The 16,445-nt window shown below is 43.5% G+C and overlaps 1 protein-coding gene across 1 annotated transcript; it reads left to right on the plus strand.

The window, feature by feature from the left end:
* The first annotated feature begins 5,915 nt into the window (after positions 1-5,915).
* On the plus strand, positions 5,916-12,079 carry CCNA1 (cyclin A1). Its single transcript, XM_063150485.1, has 9 exons — positions 5,916-5,997; positions 6,157-6,308; positions 7,411-7,651; positions 7,873-7,994; positions 8,671-8,894; positions 9,508-9,712; positions 10,575-10,688; positions 11,355-11,488; positions 11,811-12,079. The coding sequence occupies exons 2-9, from the start codon at positions 6,174-6,176 to the stop codon at positions 11,860-11,862; spliced, it is 1,227 nt and encodes a 408-aa protein (XP_063006555.1). The 5' UTR covers positions 5,916-5,997; positions 6,157-6,173; the 3' UTR covers positions 11,863-12,079.
* The last annotated feature ends 4,366 nt before the right edge of the window (positions 12,080-16,445 follow it).

Genomic DNA, 16,445 nt, shown 5'->3' on the forward strand with positions numbered 1-16,445 from the left:
TTAGATCACACCTTCTCTTTTCCAGGCTGAACAATTCCAATTTTCTCAGCTTTTTTTCATAGGAGAGGTGTTTCATCCCTCTGATCAACTTGGTGGCCTCTTCTGACTTGCTCCAACAGATCCATGTCCTTCCTGTGCTGGGGACCCTGGAGCTGGGTGCAGCACTGCAGGTGGGGTCTCCCCAGAGCAGAGAAGAGGAGCAGAGTTCCTCCCTCACCCTAGAGGCCACCCTGATTTGGATGCAGCCCAGGATATGGTTGGCATTCTGTCCAGATGCTGCACCCTGAGAGCTTGTTTGTGCTTTGTAACCCAAGAAACAGTCCCCAAGAGTCAGCTTCCACAGGATCACCAAGTCAGAATGTGAGTTTCTTTTGAAACTTTTCAACTGTCAGCTTCTAAGTAGAAATAAGCAGTACCTGTCAATAACAGCTGAGTAACAGATGGCATAAGTATAGGGACCATAATTTAGGGCCTGACTGAGAAAAGACCTATTATACAGCAATGACATTTCAGCATTCACTTCAGCAATACCTGGCAGAAGAACCTGGCAGTGGATCTAGATGGTTATTAAAGAGAGTGATTTGAAGAATTCAGAAATAGCTGTTTCTGAATTATGCAGTACAGTTTCAAGGTTCTGTCAAAGTTATGGGTGTTTTCCTGTGTAGCTCTGAAATGAAAAACAAGAGTTGAGATATTAATGTTCTGTGCAGCACATTAATTTAAAACATGCACAGTGATAAAGCTTGCTATCAGCTGTTTTATAATACAGAGAAGCTTGTAAGGGAATAAAATATGGTTAGCAGAAATGTTTCATTTTAAGTTTGATATTTTCTCTTCACATGAAGCACAAAAGGATATAGTCTATGTTCTATTATTGTTTTGATACTGAAAAAGCTAATTTTCTTATACTTCTGGGTGAAATGGGAGTAACTGCAGTGGTACTGGGCATCCTATATAGTCACAAAGCTAGTGGGACCAGACTACTGTGGAAAAGCACCCCCAAAGCTGGAACTCTTTGGAGCTTTATTTGTCATCTTTTACACCACTTGATACAGAAACATCTTTGGGATCAACTTTAGGCTATTCTGCTGCTAACCTGTATACAAAGCACCAAGTTACCTCAGTGTACCTTGTGATCCAGTAAGAAACGCACTCAGACCTCATAAGCTATTGCTAAAAACACCATTTTCTAGAGCTAACACAAGAAACAGAAAGAATATATGTCATTTTACATCCCTTCAGATGGTGGGAGCCCTGAGCCACACAGCATCTCACAGACCTCTACTCAGGGCATATGGCACAGATCCCATCCTGTAGAAAATTTCCCTAACACTTTGGTTTTGAGACCTCTTACAGAATTTTCTGAGAAAAAATGATGCATTCATTATATCTGTTGTCAAGCAACTGTATGTTCACATGAGAACTTGCTGCTCTTCTACAAGATAATGCCAAGGCCACACAGGTGGTGTAACTGGAAACACAGAGTGGGAGCTGCCTGTGGGTTCCTCCGTTACCATCACCCGGCTGAGTTTATCCTGAAGGACACACTCTACATGCAGCACAGGGCAGCACAGCCTGCTTGAGTTGACATTCCTCATGGATTGCTAACTCTTTGATGCACAATAGTCTTCTGGTTAGGATTGCTACAACCCCAAAGGGGAAAATCTTGCAGCTGTTCAAGCCTTTAGGCTTTACTTCCCTGCTGTGGGCATCAGCTGGTGCTCTGTGTCACCCTGGTGGGTCCCACTGCTCCCTGAAGTGAGCTCTGTCTATTATCACGCATGAGACAGAGTGGCAAAGGCTTGTTTCTGGAGGGTCCCTATATTATCTACCATGAGGGCAATGCGATTTGCAGGCAGGCTGTGCTCCAAGCTTAGGCAACCTACTAGGATAATAAAGATGCAGAGTGCATCAGGCTTCTCACAGCATCAACCGCACCATGTACAACACAGCTGCAAGCACAGAAGACAGAAAAAGATGTAGAGGGAACAAGATGCTTATGGCTCTGTCTGGGCCACAGTTCAAATTCCCAGTGCAGACAGTGCTAAGTAATCTATCACTATGTATGTGGAGAGTTGGTGGCTCAAGACTATGTCTTGGTCTTGTCTGTATGCCTTGGCCAACAACTCCTGAGCCCTGCACCTATGTCTCACTTCTTGACCATTTTTCATATTTTGGTGGTTCAGAAAAACACCAAAACTCAAGATACTATGTATTCTTAAGTAATGCGAAATTTATTTACTGGTAGGACAATTAGAACACACTGCAGCCAGGGGACTATTCACAACCCAAGGAATCATAGCCATGTGAAAGAAGTCACGTTCTTTACTTCTTTGGTACTTTCAGACCATACAAAAAGTCCTGATGGGACCTTGCAGGTCACTGCTCTTAATGTCAAGGAGACTTCATAATTCTTTTTAGAAACTTTCTGACTCTAAGACTGCTCCCACACCACATTTCCTAGGGTGTTATGCAGCTGTGCATCAAATTTGCTGTTCAGGGGGATTTCCATTGTTGCTCTGCCATAAAGCTGACCTCAGACAAGTCTGTGCCGCACATGGACCTGCTGTGTGGTTGCTCAATGCATTGGTCTGGAAAGACTTGCCAAATATTGAATGTGACCTGGCCAAAGTCATTGTAACTGTGTCCAACCTGCCTGAATGGGTTTTCCTGTATAAATGCTATGTTGTAATTCAATGTGAGACTTAGAGGAGCAAGGCTGGGAAGTTGCAACAGTCTTCCATGAACTGCTTCTCATCTTATACCTGCACTTAATTGGAAGACTACAACTGTTTTATTGCCAGTAAAGATGCTATTCCCAGGCTGCAGGCCAATAACTATTTAGGCCAAGCTGAAAGCCCAGGGATTAAACCACACTAGGGACCCAAAAATACTTCAAAGGGTGAAGAGAGAAGGGGACAGCTGACCGCGGTTTAATTTGTGGGCAAAGGGATCCATGCCCCAGATTGTGAACTGAAGCCTGTGCAGAGCTTGCTGTGTAAAAACTGGGAATTAACAGTGATTTTCAGAGAAAAAGCAGGAACCAGTGCCTGTTCCCACAGCATGGAATAAGACCCTTTAGCTGCAAAATGCACCAAAGCTGGACAACATTTGAAGCAAAGACTGCAAGAAGGAGAAAGATCTAAGGAACTAGGAAAGACAGACAAGACAAGAGACAAAGGGCTTTAACACTGTCTTTTCCAGAGGTACAGAGGAAGGAAGCATCCCCGCCAAGTCAGGAATTGCTCTGACTTCTCTGTCTTCCTAGAAATCATCAGTAAGACAGTGATTACTGCAAGAAGCCCTAGGAGTTCACTCAGGAAGGCTTCAGCTTTCTCTCAAACACAAAGAGAATCTCACAAGCAAATGACTAATGGCCCAAAGCTTTATTTGATTTGCTGCTACAATTATGTAGTGGCTGGAAAAGCTCACTGGCCTCCCTCAGGTACTAATCCATACTGGGCTGTTTCAAAGAGTTCCTGAGAAACTGGAGCTTAGATAACCTCATTAAAAGCATTTGAGAGGCGTTTCAGCTACATTAATGCACAATATGACTAGTGAGGATAGCCATATGCTGCTTATATATAAAAATATTAATAAGTCATCTCTTGGCTCGCTGAGATTCCTAAGTTATGTTTAAATGGAATAAAGATATGATGGGCACTTGGATATATAGAATGCTTAGAGACTGAAGATGAATTTGGTCATCCCATCAAAACAAAAGGGTAAGGAGTGTTTAAAGTTCAACTTAGGCTAATATTTGATTTCAAAGGCTGGCAACTAGACTAATTTCTTTTCAGAAATTAAAACTTGGTATGAAAATGTTTAAATAACTGCCCCCAAGTGAAGTGTTCCTTGTGCAAGGAACCCCTTGTTCCTGGGGGTTCGAAATTAAAGAAGGAGAAGAGCATGGATATACAACATAATCTTCTGTTCCCCTGACTTGCCTTTGCCCATCCCTGTAGCTGTGACAGATCCACTACAGTAACTACCTGCTTACAACCCTGTTGCTGCAAGGACAAGGAGCCCCTCCCATCCAAAAGGAAAAATAATGTCTCATGAACAATGGATCAGGTAACATTTTTCACCTTCAGATATACCACTTGCTCCTTATGATAAAATCCTTTTTGGTGGTTCAGAGTGAGTTGGTTAAAAAATAAATGTAAGAAGAGTGTGGAGAAAAACTACAACCCTTTAATGCAGATTGGATCACAAGAACTGCAAAAACCAATTCTGGCATAAGACCCTGCTTGATATGTCTGAATTTTGGATCAGAGCTTCTACATTTCAATCCCTGGAGAGCATCTCAAGTATCATCACTGCCAACGCACAGACAGTTTTAACAAAATTCTCTTTAATTTGGTCTTACAAATCTGCAACAAGGGAAATTCTGAAATTTCCCATGCTGTCTCTTCTGGGGCATCACGATTCTGGCATCTAACCATCATGCTGAGGTTTCAGCTGCTGTAGTTCTCATTCCTTTGTCTTCACTAAGAACTTTCAAAGGGCTCAAACAGGCTATACTTCTGTTTATTCCTGCTCAGACAGCTATGATCCTGGTGAATCATGCTCAGGCTGAGGTTCACTGTAACCTCCTGATTCTTCTTCATGGAGCTGCTCCCTAACTGGCTGTTCCCCACCCTGCATTTCTGCATCCACTGGCTCTGCCCCTACACTTGTGCTTCAGGAGCATCCTGATTTTCCTGAACATTTATCCAGTTTGCCAAGATCATTTCAAAAATCTAATCATGTTCCCCAGCGTGGCCACAGCCTTCCCACATGCGTTCAATTTGCACGTATCACTATACACATCACTGGTGACAAACTTTGCAGGTTTGACTGAACGAACCGCTGTGTTTCCCATGCTGGCAGCTGAGCGCTGCTTAGCCGTGCAACAGCACGGCCAGGTCAGCACCTATCTGTCCCTCAGCTTGGACTTATCACGGGAGTCAAACCCACCCTTACATGAAGTAAGAGCTCCTTTTTCTCGCGCATCCTTTACAAAGAGAGACCAGACTTTGATTATCAAAGTCCAAGCCCGGCTGTTGGCACAGAGCCGCTGCTGTCGCTTGCACATCTGTGAAAAACACCAATCACTCGTTTTTTAAATTTTAAAAGTTTAATAGTAATAAAATGGTTATAAAAATAGTAATACAATTAGAGTAATAATAATTTGGACTATTTGAATTAGGACAATATGAGGCAATGGAGACAAAGAGTTACGGACGTCCGGGTACCTTTTTCTGGGCAGCATGAGCCCGAAAAAGGACACCTGTTAACAAAGGATTAACCCTTAAAAGCAATAGCCTGTTGCGTATTCATACACTTCATACATGATGCATAAATTCCATTCAAACACAGGATTCTGTCTAGTCATCGTAAACTTCTTCCTCTGAATCCTAACAGTGCCTTCGAGGCAGGAAGAAGTTCGTTTCTTCTAAGAGGGCAATAAATTCTTTTTCTCTGAAAGATTTAGATGTCCTGTGGCTGCTATCTCGCTGCGAGTCCTTCCTTTACAAAAAGTATCCTACATAGCATAGTTTCTATTTTAACATTTTCTATAACCTAAAACTATATTTAACACTCTACTTAAGAAAATTAATACAGCATTACTCAACGCATATAATATTCATGTCAATATTTGCGAAAAGCCAATCACAAAATACATGCATTTTTCCCAACATCCCATCCCTGCGCTGCGCGCGTTCGGAGCGCAGCCGGTGCGCGGCCGCGGCGGCTCCGGGCCCGGGCGCTGCGCGGGGCCCGCGCGGGGCCGGGCGGCGCGGCCGGGCCCTGCCGGGATCACCATGGCGACCCGCGGCCGGCGGGGCTGGCGGGGCGGCGCGCCGGGGGTTGAGCCGCCGGGCTCCCAACCGGCCGCGGCCAACAGCCGCCGCCTCCAGCGGCCGCGCCTACGCAGGGCCGGCGGGCGGCCTGGGCGGCGCAGGGCGGCCGGAGCCTCCCGTGGGCTGGTGGCGAGCGGAGCCGGGCAGCGCGGTGGGGCACCCGTCATCCTGCGGGGCGGGCGGGAGGAAGGGGTTGCTAGGGGCGCATTTGTGGTCGTTCGGAGGGTTTTTTAATTTATTTTTTTATTATTATTCTTTTCTCCCCCGCGATTTCGTTTTATTTCTGTGGGTTTTTTTGCTCCTCCGAAAGGTACCGACGTCGGGGCGATGCATCGCATCGGAGAGAAGAGCCGTGCGGGGCGGCGGGAGTCCTGCCCCGCCGTCCTCCGCAGCAGCAGCGGCCGGGCCGTGCTGGGGGTGCTGACGGAGAACGGGCAGCTGCAGCAGCGGCCCGGCGGCCAGGTGAGCCCCGCTGCCCGCAGCCCTGCCGCCCCCCTGCCCGCAGAGCCCTGCTGAGCTCCGCGGCCCGGGGCTGGCAGCCGCCGGCATGAGCGGTGCACGCACCTGCCCCGAGGCTGCCGGCAAAGACCTGGCGTGGCGGGGTGAGAAGGTGACTCGGGCTCCAGTTCTCAAGCGTGAGTTTCCCGAGAAACCCTGCTGGTAACCGCACAGTCCCACCCTGCGGGTGTTTCCCCGTGGAAGTAGTCTGCGTAAATAATTCATCCTGGAAGGAAGGGATACTACTCGGCCGCTTACCCTCCACAGTGTCGGGGGTGGTTTAAGGAAGGGCCGTCCACTGACCCAAAGCTCTCATTGGTGTGTGGCTAGCCGTGCTCACTCCAGGGTGCCAGTGCTTTCAAGACGTTCAAGTTAATGACGTGTGGTTGTTCTGCCTTTCTGTCCCTTGAGCCCTCCTGGAGTCTGCTGGTGGGGCCGGGATAATGTTACTGTTCTGACCTAAAATAGCAGCTGCTGTGGGTGGACAAAACTCTTCTTGATTTTGGCTGTATAAAGCCCCTAACTCAGCTGGTGGCTGACTGGTAGATGGTGTGAAACATTGTAGCCTGGGCACGCGTAGTCCTAGGGGTTGCGATGCTTAAGCTCAGAAATTCAAACTTCAGTTTTTAACTCTGCTTGAAGTGCCTTCTTGCAGATGCAGTCCCTCCTAAGTCTGTGACAGTGCTTGAGCACTTTTGTTAACTTGCTGCACTTGCAACTGCTCCTTGCCAGAACTGAATGTGTAGCAGACTGCACTTCCCAGCCCCATTAGAACTGAGCAGCACCCACGTTCTCCTTGGTGGGAGGCACCGAGTATGATGCTGCTCCCCTGGTTTCCTGACTTTTACTACTCTTAATTCTTTCTGTGTGGAGTCTGTCACAGCAAGACAGCTACAAGTGGCACCAACTTCATAGGCATCAAATGTAGCTAGTTGGTGGGTTTTGCATGAACTCCTGTTATTGGTGTCTGTTACACTAGGAAAGTGATTTTCTTTTTGGAAACTAGTGACACACTGTTTTCCTCCTGAGCTGCCCTCCCACAGCGTTACTGTGTTCTCTGCTTCAGGGTGCTGCTATCAAGCGCTTCTCTGGCTTTGAAAACACCATCACTTCATCTAGAAAAGATGAAGTGCCCAACTGCATCATCAGTGCTGCACCAAAGCAAAGTTTTGCTATCTACATAGATGACTCAGAAGATAAAGAAAACTACAGCTGCCAAGTGTCTGAAGAGCTGGAGTTAAGCCACTGTGAGCTGGATACCAGTGCAATGACATCCACTATTCACCAGCTGTTGGATCTGAGTTCAGGTAACTCCTGTTACTGCTCAGATGGTGTCCATAGCGCAGCCACGTCTAGGGTGGTTATGAGTTGTGAATTGTAAGCTAGTGAGTAGCTTATGTGACAACAAATAGCACTGCCAGCTAACTCGGATTGTGTCTACATGAGGGGCAATACTTCTGAGCTAAAATTAGCAAGAGAAAGTCAAGAGATTAATGATACAAATGTCTTGCTGCTTCCTACCTGTTAGGCTCTCCTATGGTAGTGGACACATCCTTCCAATCCCAGCCAGAGGATCACATGGAAGATGTTGTAACTCTGGCTGTGGGAGAGTATGCAGAAGACATTCATCAGTACCTCCGAGAGGCAGAAGTAAGTTCCTGTGAGAAGCTTATAGGTATCTGTGGTAGGCTGCAATATTGCAAAGATCCAGGGCTGCCACTGAACTACAAAGAAGAGGAAGTAAATAGTAAAAAGTAATTTCTAAAGGCAACATATAGTCGGTGATAAGTTCTTTCTGGATTAATGCATCCCTGTTAATTCCTGTGATGGGAGCATCTCTTGACTTGTTTGGTATGAAGAATTCTTGCAGATGGGCGTAGAATGCTGAAATAATGCTAAAGCAGTTTGATGTGATCTCACTGACTATAGCAGTAGGTTTTCCTACCTTGTTGTGTCAGAGCAGTGAAGTGCAGTCTCCTGATGGGAAGAAGAGGGAAAATCTGCTTGGTTCATTTTCAGGTCCTTCTGAATGGCTCAATTGATGGCAAAGGCTGTCCATAGCCCAGGAAGTGTTTTACTATTCTCCTGCTAACACCAAAGCTTCAATCTATCTCTTCAGTGTAGAAATACTAGAGATGTAGAAATTCTAGACATGCCACTAGCTGGGAATAATTACCACTAGCACAATAATTGTACTTAGTACTTCCAGTTATTGAGTGGGACAACCCCTGCTCTTTTAGTGTAAGTATAAAGAATATTCATGAGTTCAGCCATCCATGGTTCTCTTCAGAGTGATCATCCTGATTCTTCAACTCTTTCCAAACAGGTAAGATTTAGGCCCAAGCCCTACTACATGAAGAAGCAGCCAGATATCACAACAGGAATGCGTGCTATCCTGGTAGACTGGCTGGTGGAAGTAGGGGAAGAGTATAAACTTCGGACAGAGACTTTGTACTTGGCAGTCAACTTCCTGGACAGATTTCTTTCCTGCATGTCTGTTCTCAGAGGGAAGTTACAGCTTGTAGGAACAGCGGCAATTCTTCTGGCTGCGTAAGTGTTCCATCTTCCTAAATCTTGGTTATCCAAAGCCTATTTTTGGGTGTAGTCTAGTAATGTAATTTGAAGGAAGGAAGGTTTCATTAGTAGATAGCTTTTCATGATGTCTCAAGATTAGCAACATAGGCTCCTTTGGTACTATTAAAATGAAATATTTAATGTTGAATGTGAAAAGTTGTAGTGAATGTGAAAAGTTGAAAGTGAAAAGCTTGTAATCATAAACACAGTAGCAGAAGCAGTACAGTGTGAAACTGCTAGCCTGTAAGGCTGTAATGGACTCAGTTGCAATCTTCAGTTGCCCTTTAACTGCTCTAACTAGACAGAGTTAGCAGCATAGCTTAGGGGTGCATGGGTGTTTGTCTGGAGTGTGCTTTGTTTCTGAGAGTTGCCCACTGAAAGCTTGCTGTTAAGAGCCAACAATGTGAGTGTATGTCTATCTAGACCAATGACTTGGAGTTCCTCTAGGTATATTTGCCCAAGTTTGAAACTAAATTGTTAACTAGCCTGGAGGAACAAGTAAAATTAGAGCTTTCCACAAGTTTTAGTAATGTCATGTTCTCATACAACTTCAAAGCTGAAAAATGTGGCTTCTATATCCCTTTTTCAGGAAGTATGAAGAGATCTACCCACCAGATGTGGATGAATTTGTCTATATAACAGATGATACCTACACAAAGAAGCAGCTGCTAAGAATGGAACACTTGCTTCTCAAAGTGCTGGGTTTTGACCTAACAGCCCCAACCATCAACCAGTTCCTCCTTCAGTATATTCAGAGGCGTGGAATCTGTATGAGGACAGAGAACTTTGCAAGGGTATGGACTATCTGCCTTCTGGGACTGAGGGGGAAGAAAGTGATCCTTTAAGGAGAACTACTTGCATTTCATGAAGCTGTCTTGGCAACAGGCCTAAAACTGCATGTTTCATAGCAGTGGCTTGTGTGCTGAGACTTTTGGATAGGTGCCTCATGGAAATCCCAGGTTTGGTCTGTCTTGTCTGGTCAGGGGATAATTCACTGGCCAGGCAATTAGATGGTAAAAATCTGGTGGTTTTTTTTTTCGAACAGTGCCTGTGTAGCAGGCTTGTCCTGGATTTGGTGCAACTGTGCATTGCTCCACAATGACACAGAATAAACCTGCATAGCTGCATAGGAGTTGCCTGGAGTAGGCAACCATGCTTAGAAACAACAAAATTACAGTAAAACATCTGACCAGCTGCTTCTCTGCAAAGGGTATAGGATTGTACAATAATCTACTCCAACAGAACCTATATTGTGCTTCTTAGATCTGTCATCCCTGATGTCCAGGTGTTTATCTATATAAACAAAAGCCTTAGCAGATAAGAAGAGCATGTCTGTCAGTTTTATGAAACTTGACTTTTCTGAGTCTTTACCTGTAAAATCAAGTCAGATCTGATGATGGAACCAGAACTTCAGATTAGATTAGATTAGATGGGTTAGTCTTTGGCAAAATGTGGTCTTTCTGTCCCCCCTGAAACATGATAAAGGATCTTCTGTAAGATCAACAGGACTGGAATGCTAATTCTTCTCACTAAATACATAGTTTGTGCTTTTATGCATCATACTGAGACCATTGACAAACTTTAATACTTGCAGTATTGGACTGATTGTACCAACTGGGTTGATTGTTTTTGAAAAACTTGGATTTTCTTGTTCAGTATCTTGCAGAGCTGAGTCTCCTTCAAGTTGATCCTCTTCTGAAGTACCTTCCTTCACAAATTGCTGCAGCAGCCTACTGTTTAGCAAACTATACAGTGAACAGATCTTTCTGGGTAAGAACAACAACTGTGCATTTAATAAATAGCTCAAGCATTTTGTTATTGTTAGAACTGAGCTGAGAAGGAGTAGCTACAAAGTATATTGTTCTGAAGGCTGAAATCCTAGGATGAGTAGCTGTTCTTGAGTTAATGAGACTACCTGATAAAAATGACTGTTAAGTAAACCTGAAATATCATGTGCCTCTTCTCTGAAACAGAGGAGATTTTACTGTCTTTCTCACTTGTCAAGGCTGTACCAAAGGCCCCACAAATGTCCTAAACTACACCCCCAGATACAATTCAGGGTCTTTCTGGGAGAAAGGGGAGAATTGATTCTGGCTACTTAAGTGGCTGTACTGCTGTGTAATTGTTGTTGCTCTACCACAAGCCTTGGTAGACCTTCCAGCTCTATGTTGGAGAAATAGCTTTAGTGCAGAGTAAGATCCAGAAGAGATGTAATGGATGCACATGCTTAGAGCAGAAGGAGCTTGTCAGACTTCATGGCACCAAGGAAGACCCAGAGTGAAACTGATGGCACAATACAATTGAATCTTTTTCATGCTTAAAGAGTCTAGAGTGAGCTCTGATGTAGTGAAAAGAGTTTCTGCTTCCGTGGGAAACCCATCTTTTAGATGGCTGCTGGCTACAGTAGAGTAACACTGTTTTTTCCCATCTGACCAGCCAGAACCACTTGCTGCGTTTACTGGATATTCCTTAAGTGAGATAGCGCCTTGCCTGACTGACCTGCACAAAGCATGCCTTGATGCATCCCATTGCCAGCTGCAAGCCATTAAGCAGAAGTATAAGCACCCAAAGTAAGTAACCAGTATGCCAGTGTCTTGGATAGCTGTAAGCGCAGGATGACTCTGGTTTTCCAGCTTGGGCTGTGGCTGTTGTAGCTCTCTCACAGTTGTCAGCTTCTAGTTCTGAAACAGAAGCCTCCATCAGCCCCTTGAGGAGAAAACTTTTCTGACCAGAAAAGTGATTAATCCATTAGTATGCAGATGCATTGGATAACAACTTTGTCTGCAATGTTGCAAGATGATGCTTCTCTTCTCCAATGTATTGCACAATCAGGTGATAGTTTAGTTGAAAAATCTGAAGCCAATATCTGTAGTCACTTCATTTCTATTCCAGGTACCTGCAGGCGTCTCTTCTGGAGCTCCCAGCAGTTCTTCCTCTATGCTAGACACTGTGGATCCTGGACTTGAAGATTACTGTGTCCCAATCAACAAAGCTGGTCTAACATTTCATAGAGCACTGCGGGTCATGTGTCTGTAACCACAGTGATCAGAATGGTTTTTAAGCTAATATTTTTTAATGAGATGCCTTTTTAAAAATAGGTATTAGACTATAGCTCTTAACATAACTGAAAGCACTTTTAATAAATGTCTTATTACACTTTACTTCTGTGAATCTTCTGACTTCAGTTAATACCTGCAGTAACAGTGAGTGGAATGAATTTTTGAATGTTTTGTTTTGTTGTTTTGGTTTTTTTTGGGGGGTGGGAGTTGTTTTTTACTAAATAGCTGTAAGCACTCATAAGCTGGCTGGAGTGGATAAAGCAGAGTTTGAACCACCACAACCTGGCATCCCTGGAGGTGATTTGCTATAGTCCTGTTTGTTCTTTCTTTAATGTGATAAGATCCTGTGGGCATGAACAGAAGCTATTTTCTGTGACTTGTTTACTGTATCAGACCAAGAACATCCACATGCAATTGGTCTTTGAACTCTGAACATGTTTGTAGAAGATCATCAATGTTGAGGTAAAAGTCAGACTTCCCTTTATGGAAACAAAATAGGGAATTGCCCTGCAGGGAGCTGGGAGATTGTGGCTGGCAGAGCATTGGGAGTTTTTCATACACTGATGCACAGACTGCATTAGAGAGCAATGCCAAAAGCTGTGAGGTACTGGAACAGCAGGCTTGATCTGGATGGCTCCTGAGTCATTCTCGTAGTGTGGGATGTTGTTATAACAAACCTGTCTGAGATGACCTCTCATGTCACTAGAGCACTGCTGATCCTGTGTGAAGGGAGGGCGATGGGACAGAGCTATTAGCTATCTTAGCCTGAGCTGCTACATGGTCTTGTGTCCCACTGTCAGGTATTTGTTAGGCAGTGCTTCAAAAAACCCCAAACATCCAAACAGGGCACCACCTTGTACTCTCAAACACAACCCCTGTCCAAAGTAGTTTAAAAAGTTGGTCATATTGGTCAACAGGTAGAGAACTATGATCCACTCATATAAATGGTAAGGTAAGTCTGAGGTGTGCTCATACTGCAAGAGTTTAAAACTTCCAGGGCTTACTGCTTCCTAAGAGAGTGCTCTGTACAGTGCATTATGAGTTTCCAAGCAAGAATAGGTTTAACACTTGACACCAGTATGCAATTCAGCAGACATATTAAGTAGCAGCTAACAAGCTGCTATTTTAATTTAAAACCTGATTATGCCAATATGTGTGATGAGGCTCTTAGCTTTGGCATTTCCTCAATTTATGTAAGACTTCCTTTCCCTTAAATCCTCCCTGTGCAGCCTAATGGATCTTTCTAGCAATGCAAATTCTTGTATTTCTCTGAAGTGGAGGTGGTGGTTGTGACTGCTTCACTTGTCTCAAAGTAAACATCCTTTAAGGGAGGAGAGTATTCCATTTCAGTCTAGCACAGTCTTGTGCTGCAGTTTCAGTCTAGTTCTTGGTCTCTTGCTTCAAACACTTTCTAATCAGTAGAGTGAATTTGTCTTGATATGTCTATGATAATGGACAGTGAAGTGACCACACATCCCATGCTCATGTCTGTGGCATTCATTTTGTGATGAGGGCCTCAATCCATATTTTCTTCATGCACTGAATTTCATGGCTTGTGGACATATGATCTAAAGGTGGGATATGAACTTCACTCCTGCCTGCAGTCAGCTTCTTTAAAGAGTGTCTCAGTGCAAGGCTGTGCCTGTAGCACCTACCCACAACAGGCAACTCTTGGCTGCTTGTTTCACAAGGAAGTGGTGAGTGCCCTGAGCAAGTGTTGCTAAGTCTGCCCAGCTTATGAATATCAGCTTGTTTGGTGTTTCAGGCTGAACATAAGATATTCTGAAACCCCATGTTAATAAGATTCTACCTGTAAGTAATTGTGCTCACTGAACTGCAGCTAACTAGTGTTGGGTATTTTCAAAGCAGAAATGAATGTCTCAGGTGCAGGACTGTTTTTCTTGTGTTACAGGAGACTAAAGATTTGTGTGGTCATGCTGCAGCAGTAATGGGGAAGAGATGAGTTTTTGTTCTTATGAACAGTCTAAAACCACAGTCGTGCCTCATGTTCCTGGGCCAATAGATTTGGTGCATCTAACAAAGTGAGAGTCTGAATTTACTAAGTGTTTTAACATCTGGAGTCTTTCTAGAAGCTACACTTTTGTTCTGTTTTACTTTCTTAAATTTAACTTATAACTGCAAGGCTATTGCAGCAGTTTCACTTCACATTCACAGAGCTTCAATTCTTTGGTATACAAATAAAATATACCTGGGGCTTTTTGGTGTTTTTTATGATATGCGAAGACTGTACTTCATCTGCTTTCTTGTTTTGTAATGATTTTGCAACTCAGCTTTTGACTAAAATATTGTTTTAGTCCAAGGCTAAAAAGAGTGAAAAAAAAAAAAGTAGTTAAGATGAAGAATCACATAATGCTGCAGTCTGAATGCTAATAATGAGTTTGGGCAAGATGGATTAAATTTTAATTTGTGAGACACAAGAAACTCATCTTGAAGTGGTCTCATCTGAGATCTGTAATAATGTCATTTTGGAAGTTCCTGCTCTAATCTCACTGCCTTTTGTTGAATTTGTCTTATTCAGAGCTAGGGAAAAAGACTTACTGCTGTTATAGGAGTGAGCCTTGACTCTTCCAAGGTGAAAACTGAGTTCTATCTCCTTTCTCTTTCAATGTGAATCATCACACTTAACTCTGGCCTACCTCTTGTGGGCTGTTCTCTGCAGATTATACCTGAGATCAAGTGATAAAAGATGCTACAGTTGGGCATAAAGTGGTAATCAAGGTGAAATAATGCTGTTTTAATCGATGAAGTGCTTGAATACAGATGCAAAAACACGTAGGAGTACTAAAGGTTGTACTGAAAATCAGGTATACAGGAAGATGGATTTATAGAGAGGGAGATGAAAGCAACCCAAAAGGAAGCTTTAAGTTTTCAATGAAGTAGTGCCTCTGCAGTGTGGAGAAGCTAAGAAGTATAAAGCTCACAACCTTGTGTGATCCTTGAAACAGAACTAGAACCAGATATAGATAGAGATATCTATAGATATAGATATGGCTGAAGACAGCCATATCATGAAAAAAAAATAAAAGGTAATGGATATTAAAGCTTAAACTGAGATGGTCTCAATTCTTGACCATCATCCTTAGTGGCTTGTAAACCATGGCCACAAATAAAACTTTTGTTGTTGTTGTTTGGTTGGTTGATTGGGGTTTTCTTTGCTGTTGTTTTTTGGGTTTTTTTTGTTTGGGGTTACTTTTGTTCAGGAAATACTTTGACTGTGGCAGTTTTGGAAATGCCAAGGATGATCATGTTCAGTTTTCTCTGCTGTGAAGGTCAGTCTGTTGAATGTCAGCATGTGTATTTCAAAGGCTGAATATTGACTTCTATGCAGGTCACAGTGTCTTCCCCCAGTTAAAATTTACTGGGACAAAAGCTACTGGCGAAACAGCAGGCTGAGCACATCCAAGGAGCTTTGAGGGATCACTCAGTACTCCTAGTGGAGTAGGTTGGAACTGAGGTGTTGAGGATTTTATCTTTGATCCATGATGTTCAGTTCAAGAGGTCTTTAACACTGGTATTAGAACAAACATGAACATCCCTAATCTTATTCTAGCAATTTCCATAATATCATGTTGCAACTTTCAAGAGACTTGGCTGCCTGATAGTGGTTTTCTGTGTTGTAGATAACATTTTTAACCGATAATTTCTAACAATATTTTAGCCATCTCTGGTGTTTTGAGAAAACTGTCCTTTAACTGGAGATGTATTGTGGATCCACCGTTCCCTTAAGATTAACATGGAGAAGTGCTACTTGATACTTTAGAGGAAGGTACTGGCTTAAAAGCTATGGTCTGCCTTTGTTTTCCTCTTCTCTGGGGTGAGTTAAGGATGTCTGAAAGGTAAGTAGGTGTTTAGAGAGAATGCTTTGATTGTGTTCAGAACAGTTAAGCTGCAGAAGGTTGTCTGCCTTGCTGGGAAATCTGGCTGTGTGATTAGTCTGTGTGCATACCTACTGTTTGTCAGTTCTACAAGTGACTCAAATTGGCTCTGATCACTGAGGTGGGTTCTTATTTTAGCCAGTGGCCTTGAAGCAGCTTGTGGGGCTGCTCTTAAGCATGAGAAACAAGCCAGCAACATCAGTTATTGCTTCCTGGGTTTAAGCTTTTTATCTTGCAATTTTCCTCAGCACCTGCTTCCCCAGAGCAAGATCATCTTCCTCTACTGAAGAGCTGTACAAACTGTGCTAGGCAGATGTGAACTGGAGGCAGTACAGACCAAACCCCTTCTTCTCAGATCTTCTAGAACTCTTAAGCTAGCTCTTCTGAAGTTTCTGGGGTTCTTTAGTATTTATAGTGGATGTATGTATTTTCCCATTGCATAAGACAAGAAATGCACTGAATACTTTGTTTTAGCTGTTATTTGTTTCATACTTCTCTTGTATGGCATCCTCTACTTTCTCTTGGATGCTTGTTTATATTGCATCTACTTAAAATGCAAAAAAGACAAGGCT

Source organism: Melospiza melodia, chromosome 2, assembly GCF_035770615.1.
Source record: "Melospiza melodia melodia isolate bMelMel2 chromosome 2, bMelMel2.pri, whole genome shotgun sequence".
Lineage (NCBI taxonomy): Eukaryota > Metazoa > Chordata > Aves > Passeriformes > Passerellidae > Melospiza > Melospiza melodia.

Bases quoted from the DNA above. Each gene is read 5' to 3' on its own strand.
- CCNA1 (XM_063150485.1), top strand. From the start codon at position 6,174: ATGCATCGCATCGGAGAGAAGAGCCGTGCGGGGCGGCGGGAGTCCTGC. The intron at 9,713-10,574 runs GTATGGACTATC...TTTCTTGTTCAG, and splicing joins GGACAGAGAACTTTGCAAGG to TATCTTGCAGAGCTGAGTCT. The intron at 10,689-11,354 runs GTAAGAACAACA...CCATCTGACCAG, and splicing joins CAGTGAACAGATCTTTCTGG to CCAGAACCACTTGCTGCGTT.